This window comes from Mytilus edulis, chromosome 5, assembly GCF_963676685.1.
Source record: "Mytilus edulis chromosome 5, xbMytEdul2.2, whole genome shotgun sequence".
NCBI classification, from domain to species: domain Eukaryota; kingdom Metazoa; phylum Mollusca; class Bivalvia; order Mytilida; family Mytilidae; genus Mytilus; species Mytilus edulis.
In genome coordinates, this window is record NC_092348.1 from 62,705,717 (window position 1) to 62,731,175 (window position 25,459).

The 25,459-nt window shown below is 31.0% G+C and overlaps 1 protein-coding gene across 1 annotated transcript; it reads right to left on the minus strand.

The window, feature by feature from the left end:
* Positions 1-9,160: 9,160 nt before the first annotated feature.
* Positions 9,161-22,928, minus strand: LOC139524157 (probable tRNA N6-adenosine threonylcarbamoyltransferase). The gene is made up of 13 exons (XM_071318768.1): positions 22,764-22,928; positions 21,211-21,327; positions 20,352-20,471; positions 20,056-20,157; positions 18,858-18,931; positions 17,998-18,093; positions 16,581-16,630; positions 16,093-16,171; positions 15,686-15,785; positions 13,676-13,732; positions 12,653-12,728; positions 11,889-11,987; positions 9,161-9,251 (listed from the first exon to the last, which is right to left on the minus strand). The coding sequence occupies exons 2-13, from the start codon at positions 21,323-21,325 to the stop codon at positions 9,212-9,214; spliced, it is 1,008 nt and encodes a 335-aa protein (XP_071174869.1). The 5' UTR covers positions 21,326-21,327; positions 22,764-22,928; the 3' UTR covers positions 9,161-9,211.
* Between the last annotated feature and the right edge of the window lie 2,531 nt (positions 22,929-25,459).

Consider the following 25,459-nt stretch of genomic DNA (forward strand, 5'->3'; position numbering starts at 1 on the left):
GTCTGATAAAAACAAGCAAAATCCGGCGAGTTTTTCTGTGACCACTATAAAGAAAAAAACTTCCATAGAAATCGCATAATGCTAGTTTACTATTTATCCTTTCTTTAATTAACAAACAGTAATATCTTTAAATTTTCAGGGTCAATAGAAAACGTTAATATATCTAACGGAGATATGAGGTTAAATGAAAGTTTCCCATAAAATACACGCCTGCGGTATGACCCTTTATTGTTCTAATGATGACACGATTTAGTATTTCTGTTTAGCATACACATGATGAATGTATCTTATGTATTTTTAGGTTTTTGGTCCTATATTTGAATGCACTATGATATATCCATAGATCATTAATTATTACATAAATGAACATAACATACACTGTATCATTAATTATAACGTTTTTGTTCAAGGACATTTTAACTAATGGACGGATGATTTACGTACATGCATATATTTTATATAAGTATTCTGGGTTCATAACGTTAATTGTGTTACTTTGTTTCAAGTGCATGCGGATTGTGAGGTTGTCTGTAAAAGGTCGGTGTTTTTGTTCAGGCACTCCAGCTTCCGCCACTAATCAAACTGTATTTTAATTTATTGATAAGAATATCACCTAGTACTTATGGCACGCCGTTTATATATTTATTCAAATTTGAAGATATCTTATTTAATTAACAAGATATCTTATTAAGTGTTAAGATATCTTTAATTTTTATAAGATATCTTATTTAATTTGAAAGTAAATAAGATATCTCTATTAGTTTATAAGATATCTCTATAAGTTAATAAGATAGCTCTATTAATTAATAAGATATCTTATTAAGTATATCAGATATCTTACTTCTTTACAAAGATATCTTTTAAATACATACTTTTTAAGATCTCTTATAAATTAATAGAGATATCTTATAAACTAATAGAGATATCTTATTAACTTATGGAGATATCTAATATATTAAATAAGATATCTTTATAACCAATTAAATAAGATATCTCTATAAGTTAATAAGATATCTCTAAAAGTTTATAAGATATCTCTATTAGTTTATAAGATATCTCTATAAATTAATAAGATATCTCTATAAGTTAATAAGATATCTCTAAAAGTTTATAAGATATCTCTATTAGCTTATAAGATATCTCTATTAAGTAATAAGATATCTCATAAAGTATATAAGATATCTTACATCTTTATAAAGATATCTTTCAAATACATACTTTATAAGATATCTTATAAACTAATAGAGATATCTTATTAATTACTAGAGATATCTTTTAAACTAATAGAGATATCTTATTAACTTATGGAGATATCTTATTAAGTAAATAAGATATCTCTATTATAAACTATATAAAAGATATCTTATATAGTTAATAAGATATATTATAAATTAATAGAGATATCTTATATTTTAAATAAGATATCTTATATTTTAAATAAGATATCTCATATATTTAATAAGATATCTTTATAAACATTTTAATAAGATATCTTATTTAATATATAAGATATCTTATTTAATAAATCAGATATCTCAATTAATATATAAGATATCTCATTTTGTTATTAAGATATCTCAATTAGTTTATAAGATATCTTATTTAACTAAATAAGGTATCTCGAAATTGAATAAATATAATAACGGCGTGCCATAAGTACTACTATACATTTGTATTCCTAAATATTTAACTATTTTTTGGGATTCTGCAAAGAAGTGGTGGATAAAACACAGTAAAGAAGAAGCCTGTTTAAGAGTGATAAAAGTAGCATGAGACATAAACAATCAATCAATCAATCAAAACTTGCGCAAAATGAATGAATGTTCTTGTGTATCTATACAAGTGTGTTGTTTTCACATAACAATTCAACAATAAAAACAAGATAGATCAATTATGATGATCATTTGAACACATAGATCACTTGACACTGTCTTATTATATTGTATAAGCTCTATCACCTGACAGAGATCGTAGATTAATGGACCTCAAGTTATATTAACGAGATCAGGCATGGTGACCATGTCACCCTGTCAATTGTTACCATTACTAGCGTGTTAACAAATAATACTCAGCATGCATGTTATTATAGGAGGGAAAACAGTCACTCTAACCTCAACCCTAACCCTTTGTCGTTCATTACTATTTGTTCCTAAATTAGGAAGTTAGTTTTTCTCGTTTTAATTGTTTTACATTTGTCATTTCGGGATGTTTTATTAAACATGTATTTAAAAAGAAGATTCTTCAATGAAGAACGTGAGTTCAATTGTCTTTTGTGGGTATCATATGTAGAGAGGGAAATAATTAACGGCACCCTTGCTCACCAGCCCCATGTGGGTATTATATGTAGACTGTGAAAAGACTTCTGGAGCATCTGGCTTCCCCAAACATAGAAGAGTATTACCTGTAGAGTTGGAAAAGACTTGGTGAACACCTTTGATTATCGATCCTAGGTGGGTATTATATGTAGAAAAGGAAATAACTTCTGTAGCATTTGCGTTTTCTGTCCTCGGTAGGTATTGTATGTAAAGAAAGAAATAACTGCTGTTGCATATGCCTTGTCCTGTCCTGGATATGCATTATATGTAGTTGGAGAAATAACTGCTGGAGCACCTTTGTTCACCTGTCAAAGATGATTTTAGATTTTATAGATATAAAATTCTGATCCTGGCATCTATGATGACAGTATTGGGAAATGACTTGCAGATCATCTGTGTTTTACCTATAGCTTGTTATTATGAATAGAGTGGGAAATTGCGTCTTGAACACTTGTGGTCAAAACACAGCGGTATATTTTGCGTTCAGTTAGAATCGTATCTCTGGTCATTATTATTTAATAAAGTATCGTGTATTGAGAATAGTGATAAGTTTGGAAATGGTGACGCCAGCTTATTTTATTAGTCCATCTGAAATTCTGTCCGTCTTAACAAAATCAAATTATTAAATAAAAGATGAATAAACAAGAGAACATGATCACATCGAATTAATATCGTCAAGTATTTGGCACAACTTTTTGGAATTTTGGATCCTCAATGCTCTTCAACTTTGTACTTGTTTAGCTTTATAAATATTTTGATATGATCGTCACTGATGAGTCTTATGAAGACGAAACGCGCGTCTGGCGTACTAAATTATAATCCTGGTCCCTTTGATAACTATTTACACCACTGGGTCGATGCCACTGCTGGTGGACGTTTCGTCCCCAAGGGTATCACCAGCCCAGTAGTCAACACTTCGGTGCTGACATGTATATCAACAATGTGGTCATTTTTATAAATTTTCTGTTTACAAAACTTTGAATTTTTCGAAAAACTAAGGATTTTCTTATCCCAGGCATAGATTACCTTAGCCGTATTTGGCACAACTTTTTGGAATTTTGGATCCTCAATGCTCTTCAACTTTGTACTTGTTTAGCTTTATAAATAGTTTGATATGAGCGTCACTGATGAGTCTTATGAAGACGAAACGCGCGTCTGGCGTACTAAATTATAATCCTGGTCCCTTTGATAACTAATTTCAAACGTTTCAAAATTTATGGAAAATGTGTATGACTCCTACATTGAAAGAACCACAATGTCTTTCTTAAAAAGCAACTTGATAAAACAAAAGCGCATGAAGCGCATGAGACGTTAGTCTCGTGGATATCGATATTGAAATTGTTGTCAGAATAAAATGGATTATTTAAAAGCCATTGTATTAGAAGTCAGTAAAATGGCTCTGTAGAAAAACTTGCATGAGAATATCATGGATGAAAATTTCCTTAAAAGGGGCATTGGCTGTCAAATTCATGTCCATCGATTTGACTGAAATTCTCATAGTTGATTTAAACATAATAAAATGAACATCCAAATTGCAAAAAATCTAAAATAAACAGTGCATGTTCTCGATAAAATATTTTCAGAAATCCGTGGGCATTTGAGTCTAGCTGCCATCTAATTAACTATCGAGATGACTTCCGAAAACTGCCGAAGGTCAGATGACCTAATTATAAACATTAACATAAAGATAAATATATAGCGACATCGTGCAATTGGATTTTTTAGGTCTGTTTGATATCATGTTATAGGTTAACAAATAAGTTAGACCCATCGAAACAACATCTGATAAACAAATTTAATAATACTTTTAGATATTTGGATGATATTTTGGCTCTCAATAATGACGACTTCAGTATGTATATTAATGAAATTTATCCTGTTGAACTTACTTTAAATAAAGCTAATACTAACAATGACCACTGCCCTTTTCTCGATCTTGATATCTATATCACTAATGGAAAGCTGAATACTAAAATTTATGATAAAAGGGATGATTTTTCATTTCCTATCGTTAATTATCCGTTTTTAGATGGTGACGTTCCCTTGTCACCATCTTACGGTGTTTATATATCTCAACTTGTACGATTCGCTCGTGTATGTAACAATGTTTTAGATTTTAACGAGAGAAATTTATGTATTACTGAAAAATTATTACACCAGGGTTTTCGATATCACAAACTATTCAAAACATTTACTAAATTTTATCATCGGTATAAAGACATTATTCGTAAATATAGCTCAACATGCAGACTTTTAATACGTTCAGGTATTTCACATCCAATTTTTTATGGTAATATTCTTTATAAAGCACAAAGGTGTCAGTATTCACCTCAGAAACTTACAAAACCTTTGAATAGACTTATTAAGAAGGGATATAATTACGATACTGTTGTCAAGTCATTAAAGATTGCATATTTTGGCGTTAATATTGAGTCACTGATAAGGTCTTTGCATCGGAACTAAACACATTTATTCTAAAAACAGTTGTTGGCATGACACGGGTTATGTTCTTCTCATATATGTTATGATGGTATGATACTAAACCCCTAACGGGAAGGATTGTGCCTGATGTTCATATGATGAAATCATAATCTTTCAGTCAGTTTAGTTGAAGTCTGGAGCTGGCATGTCAGTTAACTGCTAGTAGTCTGTTGTTATTTATGTATTATTGTCATTTTGTTTATTTTCTTTGGTTATATCTGACATCAGACTCGGATTTCTCTTGAACTGAATTTTAATGTGCGTATTGTTATGCGTTTACTTTACTACATTGGTTAGAGGTATAGGGGGAGGGTTGAGATCTTACAAACATGTTTAACCCCGCCGCATTTTTGCGCCTGTCCCAAGTCAGGAGCCTCTGGCCTTTGTTAGTCTTGTATTATTTTAATTTTAGTTTCTTGTGTACAATTTGGAAATTAGTATGGCGTTCATTATCACTGGACTAGTATATATTTGTTTAGGGGCCAGCTGAAGGACGCCTCCGGGTGCGGGAATTTCTCGCTACATTGAAGACCTGTTGGTGACCCTCTGCTGTTGTTTTTTATTTGGGCGGGTTGTTGTCTCTTTGACACATTCCCCATTTCCATTCTCAATTTTATTAATTATCGTTTTTACATGTATGAGAACGAAATGGTTCACCTTTGTTTCACTTTCGAAATGGACATTCTTTTCCTTTTAATGACTGAACAAGACTAACACACAAACACTATTTAAATGGGTTAAGGGTTACGTTAAAGGTCACATAAATAAGGATTCAATGAGGTCGAATCATTCGCTTGCAAGTGAGTAATTCATCACCAATGTTGTTTTGCATATTTGAACAAAATTGAAACAAATTCTCTGTTAAAAGTGAACTATTTTTTCCTGATTTCACTTTTTATTAATTGTTGAAGCTAACAAAAGCATATTCATTTATTTTTTTCAAATCTCGTAGCCAGTGTTCCTTTCATTGAATAGAACTATTTAAAAAGTGTCATTAAAGAAATCCGTTTATAACATATAGCTATTGTAGCTTACTTTGAATCAGTATGGCTACCAATATACTAATATTCAAAAATATTTACAAACAAGTATCACATCAACGCTGAGTTATTGTACAGCATTTCAAAATCCCATAAAACTGGAAATTGTCGAAATTGAAGGGCGATTTATTTTGTAAATCTTTATGTTGTGCTGAATTTCATACTTCGCTCTTATGCATAAAAACAACTGTTTGTGGAGGAGCATCAACGAGCCGAAAGTCAGTTAACCTTGAGTTATCGTACGACATGCTACAACAACCTACTAATCGTCGTCTTATTAAAAACAAGCAAAATTAACCAGTTTTTTTTCTGTGAGCACTATGACGAAAAACATCAAAGAGGGAGTGCATAATGCCAGTTCATTATTCATCATTTATCTAACGAACAAACAGTAGGTGGTTAAACTGTTAGTGTTAATAAATCCATATATATGAGGTATATTGTAAGAACCCTATATTTTTTCTACTGGGGTATGACCTATTATGATACTGTATTTCTGACTAGCAAATGAAAATAGTATAAGTGAACCAACACATGAAGTGATGATTGTGTAGTAGGCACAGGCACTCGTCTCAGACTTTTTTTCCTATATACCTTTATATAACACTAGGTACTTACCTCGCGATTTAGAAAAATGTCAGGCGGTGACGCAATTCCGTTATATGCCGATTTCTCGGTTGTCAACCCCACTAAAACTGGTTATTTCGTAAATCTAAATTGATTTATTTTCACAATGGTATATAACACGACTACATTTGTTGTCGGAATCATCCGTAGAATTCCTACCCAAGTATGTCAATCGTAATTATTTTGTCTACCGAGATAAATCAATTTAGATTTACGAAATAAACAGTTTAAGTGGGGTTGACAGTCGCGAAATCGGCATATAACGGAATTTCGTCACCGCCTGACATTTTTCTAAATCGCGAGTTAAGTACCTAGTGTTATATAAAGGTATATAGTGAAAAAATCTGAGACTAGTCCGATGTTAAAATGAGTAACAGATAACAAAGCACAATAAAAATAATAACATAACTTAACAACGGACTACTTGCAGTTACTAAAATGCAAACTCTAAGACATTATGCAAACTGATTAAAATGTCATGTCTTTATCATATGAAGATCAATCACAATCAACCCCATCCTCCCCGTTAGTAGTTTAGTATCATTGAATATGCGATAGAACGTAACCCGTATCATAAAATTGAGAATGTAAATGGGGAATGTGCAAAAGAGACAACAACCCGACCATATTACAGACAACAGCAGAAGGTCACCAATAGGTCTTCAATGCAGCGAGAAATTCCCACACCCGGATGCGTTCTTCAGCTGGCCCCTAAATAAATATATATACCTGTTCGGTGATAATGAACGCCATACTAAACTCTACATTACACACAAGAAAATAAAGTTAAAAATAGTACAATAATAACAAAGGCCAGAGGCTCCTGACTTGGAACAGGCGCAAAAATGCGGCGGGGTTAAACATGTTTATGAGATCTCACCCCCCCCCCCCCCCCCCCAACCCCCTATACCTCTAGACAATGTAGAAAAGTAAAAGCATAACAATACGCACATTAAAATTCAGTTCAAGAGAAGTCCGAGTCTGATGTCAGAAGATGTAACAAAAGAAAAAAACCAAAATGACAATAATACATAAATAACAACAGACTACTAGCTGTTAACTGACATGCCAGCTCTAGACTTCAATTACACTGATTGAAAGATTGTCTTCATCATATGAATATCAGGCACAATCCCTCCCGTTAGGGGTTTAGTATCATACCATCATAACATATGAGAATAAAACACAACACGTGTCAAAACGTGTCATATCAATAACTGTTTTTTAAATAAATGTGTTTAGTTCCGATGCAAAGACCCTATAGGTGAATCAATATTAAAGCCAAAATATGCAATCTTTAATGACCTGACAACAGTATCGTAACTATAACCATTCTTAATAAGTCTATTTAAAGGTTTTGTTAGCCAAGAACTGGTTGTAGAATGAATATGCAAAGAAACTGTGAGTGCATCATTATTAATTCAAAATATGTCGTCTTAACCTGGCAACAGCAAGCAACTACAGACCTTCTGAATAAGTTTGTTGAAAAGTTAGTTAGTTTTTTTAGATGAATGAAGACATGTTTGTATCTTATAGAGAATACTACCATCAAAAGATGGGATGTGAAATTCCTGAACTTATAGGATGTCTGCAAGTTGATTTACACCTACGAATAATTTCCTTGATCTGGATTAAATTCAGTATATGTATTTGGTGTATCTAAGTGTGTTTGTTTTATATTTTAATGCAGCTGTGTCCTATTTTTAATTATTATTACATAAATGAATGCAACATATGATTAATTATAACATGATTTGTTCAAGGACATTAGTATATTGCATGGTTGATTAATGTACATGCATATATGTTATAGGTATTCTAGGTTCATAACGTAACTGTGCTTTTTCTAAAGTGCATGAGAATTGCCAGGCTATCTGTTACAGCTGTTATTCTAATACTAGCAAGTGAAAGGTTTGGTTTGCTTGCTTTGTTTGTACTATTGTTTGCTCAAGCATGGTCATTAATATTAATATCTGCAAACAATACAAGTAGGCGGAGTTAAGCCTGTATATAGGTAAATTTGATTATTTGATAATGTCAAATCAAATTTAAATATAATGTATAGAGGTTGACCTCTGCCTACTTCTATTATTTGCAGATGTCAATCTTAATTAAAATACTTGAGCAAACAATAAAACAAACAAAGCAAGCAATCCAACCAAACCTTTAACTTGCTACCATTACGATATCAGCTGTAAAGGTTGATAGAGTCTCTCCTGCCACTACGGCATTGTCAACTAAAAACAGGCGGTCATGATGGAGCATAGAATGCTAAAAGAGATGATCACCGATAATCTATAATTCTCACACTTTCAAGCTATGATGCACATGATTGGACAGCTTTGGTGTGATGGCCAATTTGTATACAGCACCTATCTATACAGATTATTAAAGTCTGCTTCTAGAAGAATGAAATGAGCATTGCTTGTAAAGGAGTGATAGGTGCATTTCCAAAGCAAAACAACCCAGTAAGTTTAGATATGGGATATGAAATCAACCTTTTCAAACTCTCAATTACATCAACAAATGTCAGGCACACAATGATGTGAAAAGAATCAATAAGGCTTGGATTCAAGCTCAATGATCAGCCTACTGATACCGGCAGAGATTGGTCCAGGATGCCTGGCATTCTTTTCTTTATATGGCCAAATATTAAGGGGTGTAGTAATCAGGCCTTATGAGGTAAAAACTATAAAATGTACTACAAATATTTATCACAAGATTAGACAAGTTCAATGTGAGATTCTGTCAACTTCTCCAGGTCACCTCTACTTCATCAGTTCTATATCTGTAAATAAAAATATATAATAAATCTATAAATAGACGAATGTGTGATTATACATGATGTTTATCTTGTAACCCGGATTTGTTTATCGATTTATGAATTTGGAACAATGGTATACTACTATTGCCTTGATTTATATTGTAGTCCCAAAATTTTGTACATCCCAAAATTTAAAATTGTCTTTTTCTTATGTAATTTTAAAGTGACTTCATGCCAGAAATATAACAAATTGTATCCTTTCATTATATATTTGATTTTTGACTTTCAGCTTTTAATTTTCTTACAGTTCAGTATTTTTCATATTTTACTTTTTAGATGATGTCATGCTAAATATCTGAATAGACCTCTTTTCCTGCTAAATATATGATTTTTTAAGAGTTTATACATTTTATGAAGTTTATCATTGAAAATATAAAAAAAAAGATGTGGTATGATTTCCAATGAGACGACTCTTCACAAAAGACCAAGGCCCGTATACATAAAGCTACTTTAGTTAAGATTTTCCTTAGAAACACTTAAGTTAAGGAAACTCCACCCAATTTATCTAAGTGGTATGCATAAAAATTCTTAATTTAAGTATTTCCTAAGTAAAATCCTAGTTGTTTTAAGTCACGCCCACAAAACTTAAGTGGTATGCATAAATCTCCTTATACTAAGAAAACTCCTTATATTACACTTAAGTCTAAGGTACTACAGAGCTATCTTAAATTTTCATAAATAGTTAAAAATCAGTCGATAGTATGCGTTTTTTTTTAAGAACATTAATAGATTATCTACAATTTAATTGTTTAATAATTTTATCAGTTATAAAATGCTAATACTTCGTTTGTTTATTGCTAAATATTAACGATCGTTGTAATTTTCTGCAAATTACGTATAATCAACTAATCAAGAGAGATCAGTGGTTAGTTATATAATGTTACTTCATTCTACCCTTATTTCCCAATCTCATAATCGTGTATACCGAAAAGTACTCAGTTTTTACACGCAAGCATGTAATTCATGCTACTATTTTTCTTTTGTTTACTTTGTACGTGCATGTTTACACAAATTACTTTGAACGTTAAATGTTAAAATACAACAAGTGGTATCAATTGTAACCCTTAGTTTAAACAGAAGGAAGGAAGAGATGAGGAACATCGAGTATGTAAATACCTGTTTTCTGTGTGTGTGTGTAAAAAAGGGGGGATATCATTTGAATTTTTAATTTAGTTAAATTCTAAAGATGTATCGAAAATTTACCTTTAATTTGTTTTACTTATAGTAACTAAATCGAAATGTTTTAAGACCTACCCAGAGGTGGCTTTTCAACCTCACCGTTTGTTGAAACAATTTGGTTAATTGTGTCAGGCATCACTGGAGCGGGTTCCCTCTAATGACAGTCACTGAACCCCCTCCCCCCTCTTTTCCCCCCATCCCCACTGCTATACCCCCATGGATTTCGAAGTTTAAATTTAAATGTATCCATGATATCTAAATCTTTTAAATCATTTTTCATATTTCCTTATATATTCAGTGATATATTGCTGTTACGAAAAAAATACTAAATACGTTAAGATGTTTACCTTACCGTAATTAAGTGTTACAGTAAAGATTGTAGGACCTTTAAAATGGCCTGAATTTTTATATGGATTTGTGGAAAATTGTTCCTAGTCTCAAACCCCCTTTTTTGGGTGGTAAAAGGGAAGTGATGAAAATGTTTATTTCAAATCGAAATAGATGTGTGAAACCCCAAAAAGAAAATGTAAGCAAATTATCTGGAAGGGAAGGACGGCAGCATATAAAAAGCTGAAAGATTAGTAAAATTCTTATTGAAAAAAGTGTTTTATAAAATTATTTGTTACATGTAGCACATGCTTACAATCCTACACTGGTACTACGTCATTGAAAGAAACCTTTATTATGTTTTGTTAGAGTTTAAAAAATATTGTTGTTTCCAGAAAAATAGAATAGATCCATGAAAGATGAATTAAAGATTAAGAAGGGGGATGTTTTGTTTTACAAATATTTTATTCTTACTACGCTCATCCATCAAAATTTCTACCTTTTGTCTTATGCACCAATTTTTAATCTGTGACAACATTGTACTATGTTACATACTATTGAATTGTTTAATTTAACTTTAGGTCTTTAAAATAAAAATATGTATTGATCAATCAATATAAATAATCACAACAAACTTTCTCACGGCTGAGTACATGTGATGAGCTAATATATCATACAGTAATTAGAGAGATGTTCTGATTTAAGTATTCCTTAGTTAAGTGTGAAGACTTAAGTTTATGCATACTACTTAAGAACTTTACTTAACTAAGGGAGTTCTTAATGAAATCTAAGTTTAAGGAAAACTTAAGTTAAGATGTTTTATGCATTCGGGCCCAAATGACACAGAAATTATATAGATAGCTGGGGTGACCTTTTGTTTATAGTATAAAACAACTATTCCAACAAATGCAGAACCTCTAAGATGTGTTAGATTTACTTACTGTTTCATAATTAATATCTCGGTGAAAATTCTATAAAATCGTAAAATATAAAGTATCTTATTTAACAAATAATTACAGAATAAGTATGAAAGACTTTCAGATTACTCTAATATTAGAAATTGGGAAAAGGTATCTTTAAAAAAACCAAACAAACCTCTGTGTGCAAAATGTTTCTTCAAAAGGTGTTATCTGGCCTGATTTGAACATCTCCCATCCAGCCTGGGCTATCATTGCACCATTGTCTATACAAAATCTAGAAATAAAAATTTCAAATCATTGTAAATCTGGCACTCATACCACATATTCTTATATCTACTAGTATATAATAAAGAATTTGAATGGTTTTGGGGCAGATTTTTATAAAAAAAAAAATCAGTTGTTTGAAATAGTTTTCTTATTTCTTCTTATTCTTTTTTCTAGGGGTGGGAGCTTCTTTGTTGAATGACTTTCTTAAAACATTTGCAAAAGTTCCAAATTACCATTCAACCAAATAATGAATTTTAGTGATAAATGAGGTTCAAAATTAAAGATATACTTTTGTTCAACCATCTACTGATTTTTGGAAGGTGTTAAGATTTAAAAACTTTTTAATAAAAAAATGTAACTTCTGGAAAAAAATCTTATCACAAAAGTTAACATTGAACAATGAACCATTAACATAAGGTCAAGGTCAGATGAAACATGCCATACCAACATCTTCAACTTACAATCATTCCATACACCAACTTTCTTTTCTAATATTTTGAGGTAAAGCTAAAACATGAATTCAAATGTTGAATGAGGTGTCACTTATCTAATCACATCAAAGGCTTGTATGCAGATTTTTGCAAAACCACAAAATCAAAAAACTATTTTTTAGTCAATCCAGAAAAATTTGTACCCTAAAAAATAAATGGAAACACAGTAAATAAAATTTACCTTTCATCTGTAGCAAATAATTTTGCCCCTCTTTCTTTGGCCATTATTTCCATCATTTCTTGTAGTCTTTTATTGCCTAGAAGTAGAAATTCCTTTCAACGTAATGACAAATTCTTGCTTTGTTTTGCCTTTAATGTTAGTTTTGTTTCTTGATTTATTTTTATAAAAAAACAAGGTAATAAAATGATGAACAATACAGAAATATATAGAAGAAGCAACATGGAACAAAATTCATATGAGTTTCTAAAATTAATATGATACTCCAAAGCTTTTAGAAAATAGTTATCAAAGGTACCAGGATTATAATTAAATACGCCAGACGCGCGTTTTGTCTACATAAGACTCATCAGTGACGATCATATCAAAATATTAATAAAGCCAAACAAGTACAAAGTTGAAGAGCATTGAGGATCCAAAATTCCAAAATGTTGTGCCAAATACGGCTAAGGTAATCTATGCCTGGGATAAGAAAATCCTTAGTTTTTGAAAAAATCAAAGTTTTGTAAACACGAAATTTATAAAAATGACCACATTATTGATATTCATGTCAACACCAAAATGTTGACTACTGGGCTGGTGATACCCTCTGGGGCAATTAGAATTGCGTTTTATGCTAAATAATTGATCAAATATAGCAATTTGAGATGATTATTTTTTACAAAACGTTTACGGAAACCAGACTGACAAAGGATTAGAATTGCCTGTTAACTAATAAAAAAAGGTAGTAATAAGAAATTACTCATATGATCTGATTAACAATGAAGACAAACAAGTGTTGTTGAACAATATCCACATGAATTTCAGGTTCAATTTGACTATCCAGAATCTAATAAGTTAATTCTGAGTAATATTTACAAATGTTTTACTAAAACATTATGATTGGTTATATAAGTCCAAACAATGTAAGTGAAACCTATGAGGTTTTTTTGTTGTTGTTTTTTTGTGTACTGACAATGAAATTACCCATAGTCCTGCAGATTCCTTAACAACAAATCTCATAATATATATCTTATAAATACTTACACCCCACACCACCTACAATCAGAACTTCCTGAGATCCACAATGTGCCATAGCTCGTTCTGTAACAAAGTATGCATTCAGTTGTAAGATTATAAACAGGCAAAAACAACACAGGACAAGATGTTTGGTAACCACATTCATAGTTATTTTATCAACTGAAAATTACAGCTTCTGCATACAAACTTTATTTTTCATCTACTAGCAAATAAGAAAACTAAAAACATGTTGAAGATAATTCATATATCACTGAGTTTGAAACAAAAACATCATGTTCAGTGTTTGGAGAACCAAAGTACACCCCTGTTCTATATTGTGTTCAGTGTTTGGAGAACCAAAGTACACCCCTGTTCTATATTGTGTTCAGTGTTTGGAGAACCAAAGTACACCCCTGTTCTATATTGTGTTCAGTGTTTGGAGAACCAAAGTACACCCCTGTTCTATATTGTGTTCAGGGTTTGGAGAACCAAAGTACACCCCTGTTCTATATTGTGTTCAGTGTTTGGAGAACCAAAGTACACCCCTGTTCTATATTGTGTTCAGTGTTTGGAGAACCAAAGTACACCCCTGTTCTATATTGTGTTCAGTGTTTGGAGAACCAAAGTACATCCCTGTTCTATATTGTGTTAAGTGTTTGGAGAACCAAAGTACACCCCCTGTTCTATATTGTGTTCAGTGTTTGGAGAACCAAAGTACACCCCTGTTCTATATTGTGTTCAGGGTTTGGAGAACCAAAGTACACCCCCTGTTCTATATTGTGTTCAGTGTTTGGAGAACCAAAGTACACCCCCTGTTCTATATTGTGTTCAGTGTTTGGAGAACCAAAGTACACCCCTGTTCTATATTGTGTTCAGGGTTTGGAGAACCAAAGTACACCCCCTGTTCTATATTGTGTTCAGTGTTTGGAGAACCAAAGTACACCCCTGTTCTATATTGTGTTCAGTGTTTGGAGAACCAAAGTACACCCCTGTTCTATATTGTGTTCAGGGTTTGGAGAACCAAAGTACACCCCCTGTTCTATATTGTGTTCAGTGTTTGGAGAACCAAAGTACACCCCTGTTCTATATTGTGTTCAGTGTTTGAAGAACCAAAGTACACCCCCTGTTCTATATTGTGTTCAGTGTTTGGAGAACCAAAGTACACCCCTGTTCTATATTGTGTTCAGGGTTTGGAGAACCAAAGTACACCCCCTGTTCTACATTGTGTTGAGTGTTTGGAGAACCAAAGTACAACCCTGTTCTATATTGTGTTCAGTGTTTGGAGAACCAAAGTACACCACCTGTTCTATATTGTGTTCAGTGTTTCTTAATCTTTTATTTCTGTGTAATATACTGAGGACCATTTTATGCATTTCTTTTGCTTTTGTCATTTGTTGTCTTTCTTTTTTCATAAACTGCTTTTAAATGGCAACTTATTTTTGTCTTTTACATTTTTCTAAAAAAATCTATTATTTATGACTGATAACTACATTATTTACCTGCTCAATCTTTTTATTAAAAAAAAAAATTATTTAAGGTGGTAACTAACACTACAGGGAGATGACTCTGTAAAATCAGCTAAATGTTTTAATTACGTTGTGTAGTTAAGGGAATATCAAGCTTCTCATTGATCAAAATAAGAGTTTGTCAAACTGCTATATAACCAGTGTATTTTTTCTGATAAATTGGTTGGTTCAATTTTTTTTTTTATTTTTATATGAAAATTAAACGAGCCAAATAAATTTTAGTCCAGGTGTTGGTACCACCTTAATCTTTTGTTCATTTTTTCATGGATCTCACTTTTTTATTCTTATTGAGGTCAATTTTTGTTGTATTAGGAAAACACTACATGCATGAAATTAAATGCAATATTTCTTTCTTAAATAACAAAACAGAATGTTTTTGGCAAATTTTAATACATTATAGTTGAATTTTAGTTCTATAAATACTTTTATTCCCTGCACAAATATTTGAGATGCTTCTGTACAATTAAATTTTGTAAAAACACACCAGAATTAGAAGAATTACAATTCTTACCTGTAATTTCAATTAACATAGAGAAAACTGTTTCTTGTAGAGAAAAACATAAATCTTCTGGTGTATATTCACCTGTCTTTAGAACTTGTGGTGCCTTTTCCTAGAAGTAAGAATTAAATGTAGTCATGTATCCTTCTTTTTTCATATTGTCAACAATGTAATGATGATGTTTTTTATACACAAAAATTATATTGAAAATAATTCAAAATAGCCATTCTGGTCATATGGATTTTAGGTGGTTAGTTGTTTCTAATGAATTAAAGTTTGCTTTTGAATCGCAGGATATTACGGTACCAAAATTCATATGGTAGTAAAATTTGTTTTCTCTAAATGTCAAATGATAAATAATAAATTCTCAATAAATATCTTTAAATGTTTTGCTACAAGTATTTGCATTTCATAATTACCTCTATAAATGACAATAGTCCAGAAAATGACACATCCATTCCTTTTACAGTGTAGGGAAGTTCTAAATATTTCTTTCCTCTGAAAAATACTTTTTTATGTAAATATCAAAGGGTATATAACCTTCATTTCACTTTCTTCCTATGGCATTAATTAGCTATCTCTTTTTTTTTCAGAAAGCTATAATGCCTTAAACATGATGGGATGTACATTCTGTCAGTAATTTTAGACCTTGTTTACAATTAATTTGGTTCAAGGCAACACTAAAGATATTATTCAGTGTACCAAAATTATTCACAAAAATAAGGCTTTAGCTAACATAAAAGAACAGTCATTTATAAATGTAAAATCTATGACATATTTTTAGCCCTAATATTAAATAGAATTTACTTAGCACTTTCTATCTTAAATAGTTTAAAAGGGATAGTAAAATTTAAAACAATTGAAGATACTCCATCTTTTTATTTGAATTGAATTAAATAATACTCACTTTTTAGCCAATTGTTCAATGTTGTAACCAGGACTAGGATCATTGGAAAGCTGTAAAACATTAACATAATCTAAAGACATCTTAATTCCATAGGCCAGCATATGGGTTAATAGGTTAACCAAGTGTCATATTTTGTTCACAGATATCTAATTAAATGAATTGTGTTTAGACTGTTCCATCTGAAGAATTGTTTGTTACTTCAAACTTATCTAAATTACTGCACTCCCTTTATATAGAACGAAAGTTAGTTCTAAAAAATATCAATGTGAGTTCTATACAATAGAAAAATAGATTTTTTTTTAATATTTATCGATCAAGAGTTGTCTCCCATTGATTAAGAAACATAATTTCTGCAGGTCATAGTAGCTGCCAATTTGACTTAATAATTTGACATTACTTTGTTTAAATATGTATAGATTTTAGTTTAAATGTACTTTATATAGTTATATATATAGGGATATAGTTACGATACTGTTGTCAGGTCATTAAAGATTGCATATTTTGGCTTTAATATTGATTCACTTATAGTGTCTTTGCATTGGAATTAAACACAGTTATTCTAAAACCAGTTGTTGGCATGATACCGGTTATGTTCTTCTCATATATTTCATGATGGTATCATACTAAACCCCTAACATGAGGGATTGTACCTGATATTCATATGATGAAGACTTTCAATCAGTTTAATTGAGATCTGGAGCTGGCTTGTCAGTAACTGCTAGTAGTCTGTTGTTATTTATGTATTATTGTCATTTTGTTTATTTTCTTTTGTTTCATATTCTGACATCGGACTCAGACTTCTCTTGAACTGAGTTTTACTATGCGTATTGTTGTAGGTTTGTTTTTTCTATATTGGCTAGAGGTATAGGGGAGGGTTGATATCTCAAAATACATGTTTGACCCCACAATTTTGCACCTTTCCCAAGTCAGGAGCCTCTGGCCTTTGTTAGTCTTGTAATTTTTTTTAATTTTAGTTTCTTGTGTATAATTTAGAGTTTAGTATGACGTTCATTATCACTGAACTAGTATACATATTTGTTTAGCGTCAGCTGAAGGACGCCTCCAGGTGCAGGAGTTTCTCGCTGCATTGAAAACCCATTGGTGGCCTTTGGCTGTTGTCTGCTCTATGGTCAGGTTGTTGTTGCTTTGACACATTCCTCATTTCCATTCTTAATTTTATTTAATCATTCTAATAATTCACTGTGCTTTATGTTGTAATTTTTATTATTGTAAAGCTCAAATTTTGGGCACCATGATTGGTTAATAAAATATCTTATACATTTGTATCTTATACACTGTAATCCTGTGTTGTTGTTTTTTTTTATGCTCTTTATTTGTACTGATGCTTATACTTGATATTGTGTCAGATATTTAACATTGAATTTATCCAATAAAGTCAATCAAATCTAAATTTTACCTTCAGTACTCTGGCAAATCTATCTAAACAATTTCCAACAGCAATATCTATAGTCTCTCCAAATATTCTGTATCTTTTTTGTAAATAGGCTATCACCTAAATATAAATATAGATTCAAGAGACAGTAAGAGAAATTAAAGATACTTGCTTTCAATGTGTCAACTTTTCTTCAATATTTTATAACCACTTTTTACCAAGACTATGCATTAATTTACACATTTGCTAATAAAATTGTATTTGGAATTAAATACAGACTGAACAAGAATGTGTCCAAAGTACATGGATGCCCCACTTGCACTATCATTTAACATATTCAATGGACCGTGAAATTGGAAAAAAAATCTAATTTGGCATTAAAATCAGAAAGATTATACCATAGGGAACATGTTCAGATCATGTGTACTAAGTTTCAAGTTGATTGGACTTCAACTTCATCAAAAACTACCTTGACCAAAAACTTTAACCTGAAGCAGGACAGACAAACAAACGCACGGAAGGACGGACGAACGCACAGACAGACGAACGGACGCACAGACCAGAAAACATAATGCCACTCTACTATCATAGGTGGGGCATAAAAATGTAAACAAATTGGATAAACACTAATGACTTATAACAAATTCAAGGTACATCACAATTTTTACCATTTGATTTGTTTTCAGTAAACAACTACCTTTTAAAGAAACAAGGGGTTTACATTTATTTTGAATATTTCATTTTCTGACCAATTTATCTATTTTCAGATTTAATGATACATTTTTTTCTATCAAATTTTTGCTAATTTCATTCAATAAAATGTTTGCTAAATACTTAGTTATAACACTCAGAGCAAGCAACACTAATTAAACGAATAACATTACCTGTGTATTTCCACCACTAACATATAAAACAGTAGGGTTTTCTGCACCTGTTATTAATCTACCCATCTCTATATCTGGTTTACAATAAAGGTTAAAACATTATAAAGTCATTTATTGTCCTTCCCTACACCTATATCACCATGCTTAGTTACTATATAATTCTCATATCATGGATTTGAGACAAACGCAGACAACATCAGTGATGTCACAATGTCTGTGGAGAAGTTATAAGCAATATCACAATGTGTGAGGAGATATTATCAAGCTTGCTTTAATCCAGTGTAAAACAGTCTGAGGAAGAGGGAAAAGACAAGTTATAGACAGATAAACAGATAATCAGGATTTTATTTCTTATAGATATTGTAATGACTCAACAAAAAGGTTCTCATTGTGGCTCACTGCTCGTAATTCTGATATCAATGTGTAGAAAACCCGATAATCTATACATAGCTTCCAACCTACTCTTTTTGTAATTTCTTATGACAAAAAATATATTGGGATGATTTTTGACATGTGAGTTAACCAAGATGAGTTACAGATCAATATAAGTTTTGTTCTGCTCAGCTAATTTTTGCCAAAATTACAGGCTTTGGACTTCGATAAATTGTTGAAAATCACAGTTATATAGACTTTTTTTCTAAACGCTTTCAGATATTGGGCTGATTTTTAGTAACAAATCAAGTTTAAGTTTCGTTCCGCTGGGCTAATTTTTGCTGTAATTTCGGGCTTTGGACTTTGATAAATTTTTTAAAATCAGTTATACAGACCTTTTTTTTAAATGCATTCAGATATTGGGCTGATTTTTGGTATGTGAGCTAACCATGATGAGCTACAGATCAAATTTAAGTTTCGTTCTGCTCTGCTAATTTTTGCCAAAATTAAGGGTTTACAACTTTGAAAGTTATTGAAAATGACAGTTATACAGACATTTTCCTATATGCCTCCAGATTTTGAGCTGATTTTTTTATATGTGAGACTACCATCATGTTTGTGTCCACATGTGTTATTTAAATTGCAGATTTTTTAACTTTTGGAGACGGGGCCATTCGTGTCGCTTTGACACATCTAGTTTTATATTTTTTTGTTGCTGTCTCATTGAAGTATTTCCCACATCTCCTTTGATTCATTGGTATGTAATTTTGTATTTATATGATAAATAGTGATCATGAAGTTGAAGTCTATATGCAGTTAAGGATACGTCCAATACAGTGATTTACTCCTATGATTGGCTTCTGCCATAACTGTGCTACTGTCCTCGCTACTATGGCAACAGATACTAATGGGGCACCCATTCCTGGACCTGTAAAAAACAATAAAATGCAAAATGCAAAATACACAATTAAAATTTCAATTTTATTTGACGAACAACAATTATCTTTATATATGACAATGACCCAGAATATCAAGTTATGGAAAAAACAATTAGGTCAAACCGAAAAATAAATTGGCAAAATCATGATATGTTAGTTAATAAAAAAATAATCTCAGACTGACCTTTTGTATAACACACCACATCAATGTGTTTTGGATCTATTTTAGCCTCATCAAGTGCTTCCTTTAATACAACTAGAACATTAGCTCGATGATGGTTAGCTGTGTCTCTGGGCAAAAAACCTGTAATCCCAAAAGGACAGTTTTATACTACATGTAGTACTAAAAGGATCTTAATTTAATATTTCAGTTTTTCTGTTTTAAACTTCTTTTATTATAAATGTAATACATTGTAATTCAAAGACTTTTATATATGGATGCAGGTTCTCATAGAATAATTAATATCAGGTATATTGGCAATTCAAAAAGTATATGACGAAAACACCAAACTGTACCTAACTTCCAATATCATGAAAATTTACTTTGACCTATACTTTTACAAGTTGTGACTTGGATGGAGAGTTGTCTCATTTTCACTTATAACATATCTTCTTTATATCCAAATACAAATTGCTCATATTTTGCTATTAATAGACTTTTTTCATATAACTGGACTTTTGACTCAAGATTAAATTTCCACAGGTCCCTTCTCTGTGATCATGGTGATAAGAAATCATGAAAAAGAAGAAAAATCAAACATATAATCTGTGCAATTTAAAGAGAAATTTTGCTGTTTTCACATGATTTTGTCATTTATAGACAACAAGAAACAGTAAATTTACTGATTTGAAGCTTGATTTTACTTATTGAAGTTGCTCTTACTTGACTGAATACCAGGATTTTCTACAACAGACAAAATGACAGATTAAGTAACCTGTCAATAAAATATAAACCTCAGAGTCAAAAGTCTGTAATATGAAATAGTTTATTGGCAAGTACTTATTTCAAAACCATGAATATCAAATTTTAAGTTTTTACATACCTTGGCCTGGTGGAGTTATATAGGTACGTCTTGGATTTGATAACACTTTTCCATCTTGTATTATACCAATTCCAATCTTATTGGCACTTCCTTCAAAGCCAATTGCTATTACCATTTCTATTTACAAGACAAGAACAAGAATATATTGATTGTGACCAGAAACAAGTATTCTTAAATCAAATATCCTTTATTTTTAATAGACAAAAAATCTGGTATAATGTTAAGTAATTGTTGATCCTGAAGATATAGACAATTAAAAATTTGGCTGGAAATGATTTCTAGATTTTTTTCATACATTTAACATTGGCATCTTTTTTCTTTAAAAAGTTATGAAAAATTAATATCAAAGGATTTTTTTTAAAGATTTTAGTCTTCAACAATGAGCAAAACCTATAAAGGATAGTCAGCTATAAAAGGCCCAGAAATGTCAAATAACAGGCTATTATTTGAACTTGGAATTATTATCAAATATCAATTATGGAATTTACATAATTTCTTTATTTGTTGTATTTTTTTTAATAAATTCCATGTTTATTCTATACTTTAATGTTCTGTGCTGTGCACAACACTTTCTATTACAAAGAAGATAGTACATTTTCAATAGAATGTACTGTGCCGTGCACAACACTATCTATACAAAATACATTGTATGGAAAGTGTTATGAACAGCACAAAACATTATAATACCAAATAAATATGGAATGAATTAAAAATTTCAAGTCTGTACACATATAAGTTTAAAGAGAAAATACACCCATATTTGTCCATTTGTTATGATGAACCTTATAAAAAAATTATGCAATTTTAAGGCTATAAAAGTGTGTCTCTCATCTATAATTTAGGTGTTCTATGGTATTCACCAGTGTAAAATGTGTTAAAACTGCATGGTCTAAACAAACAAAAGTCAATACATCTGTCAGCTATATAAGTGAGCAAATTGGATAAAATTCTAAATGCAAAAAATAGATTTAATTCAATTAAGGGGGTTCGCGGGTCTAAATCATTTATATAGGATTTCTCAATATTTTACTATAAATGAACTTTATCTTATAGTTAAGAGAAAAATAAAATAAAAAAATGGGGTCACCGTTCATTTGCACTCACAATCTGCCTTCGAAAGAAGCATACATCTTTGTAAAAGTGTTTTTTTCCTGTTGAACTAATAAGAGAAATAAAGGTAATATCGAAATAAAAAAAGAAATTCATTACAGAAATTGCTCAAATTTTACAATAATTTAGTTTAAGTAAAGCATATATAGAAATCATATTAAAAAATATAGGTCACCGATGAGTTAAAAGAGATATTTCAATTTTAAAGCCAAAAAATGGCATTTTTCCACCAAAGGGAGATAATTTGGAACTTTTTAGATGATGTTTACATTTTAAAAGTCATCTGGGGCCAACACGAATTAATTTTTTTAATTTTTTTTTTGTACCATATGATAAAGTAACAACTACAAATGGTAATAAATAAAATTTGTAATGAAAAACAAATGTTTATTTTTTTTCTGAAATTTTTATACCCTCGAGCCTCCTTAACTGCTTAAATTTACCTGCTTTAAGAAAACACACTGATAGCAATATGAGATATGGTTTTTAGTTTGTTGTTGATTAGTTTTTATTGGGAATATGTCTCTGGTTCATATCATAACTCCCATTCATGAGGGCTGCTGAGAAATTCTACTTTCAGTTTGTACTTTCGCTTTGTATTTTATAGTAACTGGAGTTTGATCCCGTACAGGTCATTCTTTTAACTATTATGAACCTAATTAAAATGGCTAGAATATTATACAGAAATTTTAATTTAGAACGAAGATTTTTTTTTTAAATTTTGTAAATCAATAGTCAATCTAATGTGTGCAAACTTTTTGTGATTTCTTTATTTTTATACAAAATTGTTCTTTCTTTTAGCAAATGTATACTAAAACTCGAAACGGAGACGGACTAGTATCCGATTTTACTGTGTTAGAGAAGCTTGGGGTAGATTTAAAATTAGGTATTTTAAATGTATCATAGACTTTGTGTATCATTCCTAGTTTGTAAATTATCACACATGAAATGAAAATTAGAAAAATGCTCTCAAGTTCAGAATCACAAACATGACATGCATGATGATAAGTTGAACAAACTATGAAAAGAAAATACAAAATTTTTACAGGAATAAGATCTCTTTACTGACTTTAGTGATTATTGAATTGTACGGTCTGCAACATGGAGCCTTGGCTCACACCAGAAAGCAAGCTGTTAAGGTCCCCAAAAATGACTAGTGTAAACCATTCACACGTGAAAAAGAACGGTCTAATTTATATTAAACAGGTTGGGAATAACTCTAATTGTGGTACTACATGTATATCCCAATTGGGGTATTATATCCTAATTGACTTATCTATGCATACCCTAATTGGCATATCAAACCACTCTTTCCCAGTTCTCAGACTCTCAAATGAAATTTCGCACTTTTTATAAACAACCCCAGTATTTAAGTTCATGAACTGTGTCAAATGATGTATAACAGGATTATGCTGACACAAGCTGCATTTTGTGCGTGCATATCATTTTAATTGCAATTTTAACAACATGGGACTATATAACGGCATTTTACTTGAATAAAATCATATCCCAAACTAAGGACAGATGCAAACATACATGTATGCTGTGGTTTTAAACATTTTAATAGGTTCCAACCTTCACCCTTATCTGAAACAATATTGTAACAAAAATTATACTAGTACATGTAGTATATTGGTATGTTATCGGTCGTCCCACTGTCTATATCACTCTGCTCAGTTCTTAATAAAATTGCATATTACGGCTTTGTGACGTCCAATATGTTGACCCGGACATATCAGTGACGTCATAATGCTTGAACCAACGTTGATAAGTTTGACCCGAACTTATCAGATCATCTTCTGGTTGCTGGTGTAGCTAAGAAAGCACTTCCAAAAGACCCAAATACAGCCTAATAAATCGATTATCAGGTTATTAGCATATTGATATTGTAAAATATAAGCTGCTCGACACAATATGAAGGCATTTTGATCTCGTTCCCTGTGCCTGTTTGACAAAAAGCTGTATATTGTGACTTGAAGCTGATATTTTACAATATCAACATGCAGACAACCTCATAATCGGTATGTCTTGGAAGTGTACTTCTTCATCTGTACCTATTTACTTCCAATTTTTAGACAGCATTAACAGTTCCAGCCAAGATTGATCAGCTCAGAGTCTGAATAGTGTGTCCGGGTTAGGTGACATATCTTCCTGTGGACTGTTTCCTTGTGTACTACAAATCTACATGTTAATAAAATTGTGTAGTGTGTCCATCTTGTACAAAGCAGACTAATATTCTTAGTTTTTAAAAATATTTATTTATATTGGATTGGGAAACAAGTTATTGCAACCTTTATTAATCCCTTTCCGTATTTCATTTACATGATCTCGTTCTAGTTCCAAATATGCATATTAATTTGCCACTGGACGTTAAGCAGCCATCCATCACAATCATTATCCAATTATTTAACACCTTTTCACTGAAATAATTTGCAGAATGAAGAATTATAAAAGTTTCTATTATATATGTAAGACTCAGATCAAATTGTTCATTCCTCAATTCAATGTCCAAATATGAATTCATAATAAATGAAAAATACAAATCAACTGCCTATATGACATGTATGATCTCTTATTAATGTCTTTTTGTCATTCTCAAATCTACGTTTAATATTTGGCTTCTCTAATCAATGTCCTTTTTACCAACTTGCTGCAATGATTTCACAATTTTATTTAAAGAAAATATTACTCATTGTTGAAGGCCTTACTGTGACCTATAGTTGTTAATTTCTGTGTCTTTAAAATTTGGTCTCTTGTGGAGAGTTGTCTCATTGGCAATCATACCACATCTTCTTTTTTATAATTACTGTCATACTCCTGATTTCGTAAAGACATATTATTCCAAACTCAAATGATCGTTGAACCTAAATACTCTAATGTTAAAAAAATCCAAATGATAATACTTTCAATATTTGATTTTATTTTTCTATATTCTGTCTACTGTAAATTCAGAAATTATTGCGATGTTTTTATTATTGCAAAAAATTCCACGGAGTTATAATCGCAATAATTTAAACTCGCATATTTGAATATTTTATATGATTTAAACAGGATAATTTATAATATCGCAAAAATTAAATCGCATTTTAGTTTAAATTACGAAATCACAATAATAAATGCACGCAATATTTTTAAATTT

What these genes read in the sequence shown, in the direction of transcription:
- LOC139524157 (XM_071318768.1), bottom strand. Translation starts at nt 21,325, where the DNA reads ATGGTAATAGCAATTGGCTTTGAAGGAAGTGCCAATAAGATTGGAATT. An exon ending in TATAACTCCACCAGGCCAAG is followed by an intron (nt 20,472 to 21,210) that starts GTATGTAAAAAC and finishes TTGGGATTACAG; the next exon opens with GTTTTTTGCCCAGAGACACA. An exon ending in GATTTGCCAGAGTACTGAAG is followed by an intron (nt 16,631 to 17,997) that starts GTAAAATTTAGA and finishes AATGTTTTACAG; the next exon opens with CTTTCCAATGATCCTAGTCC.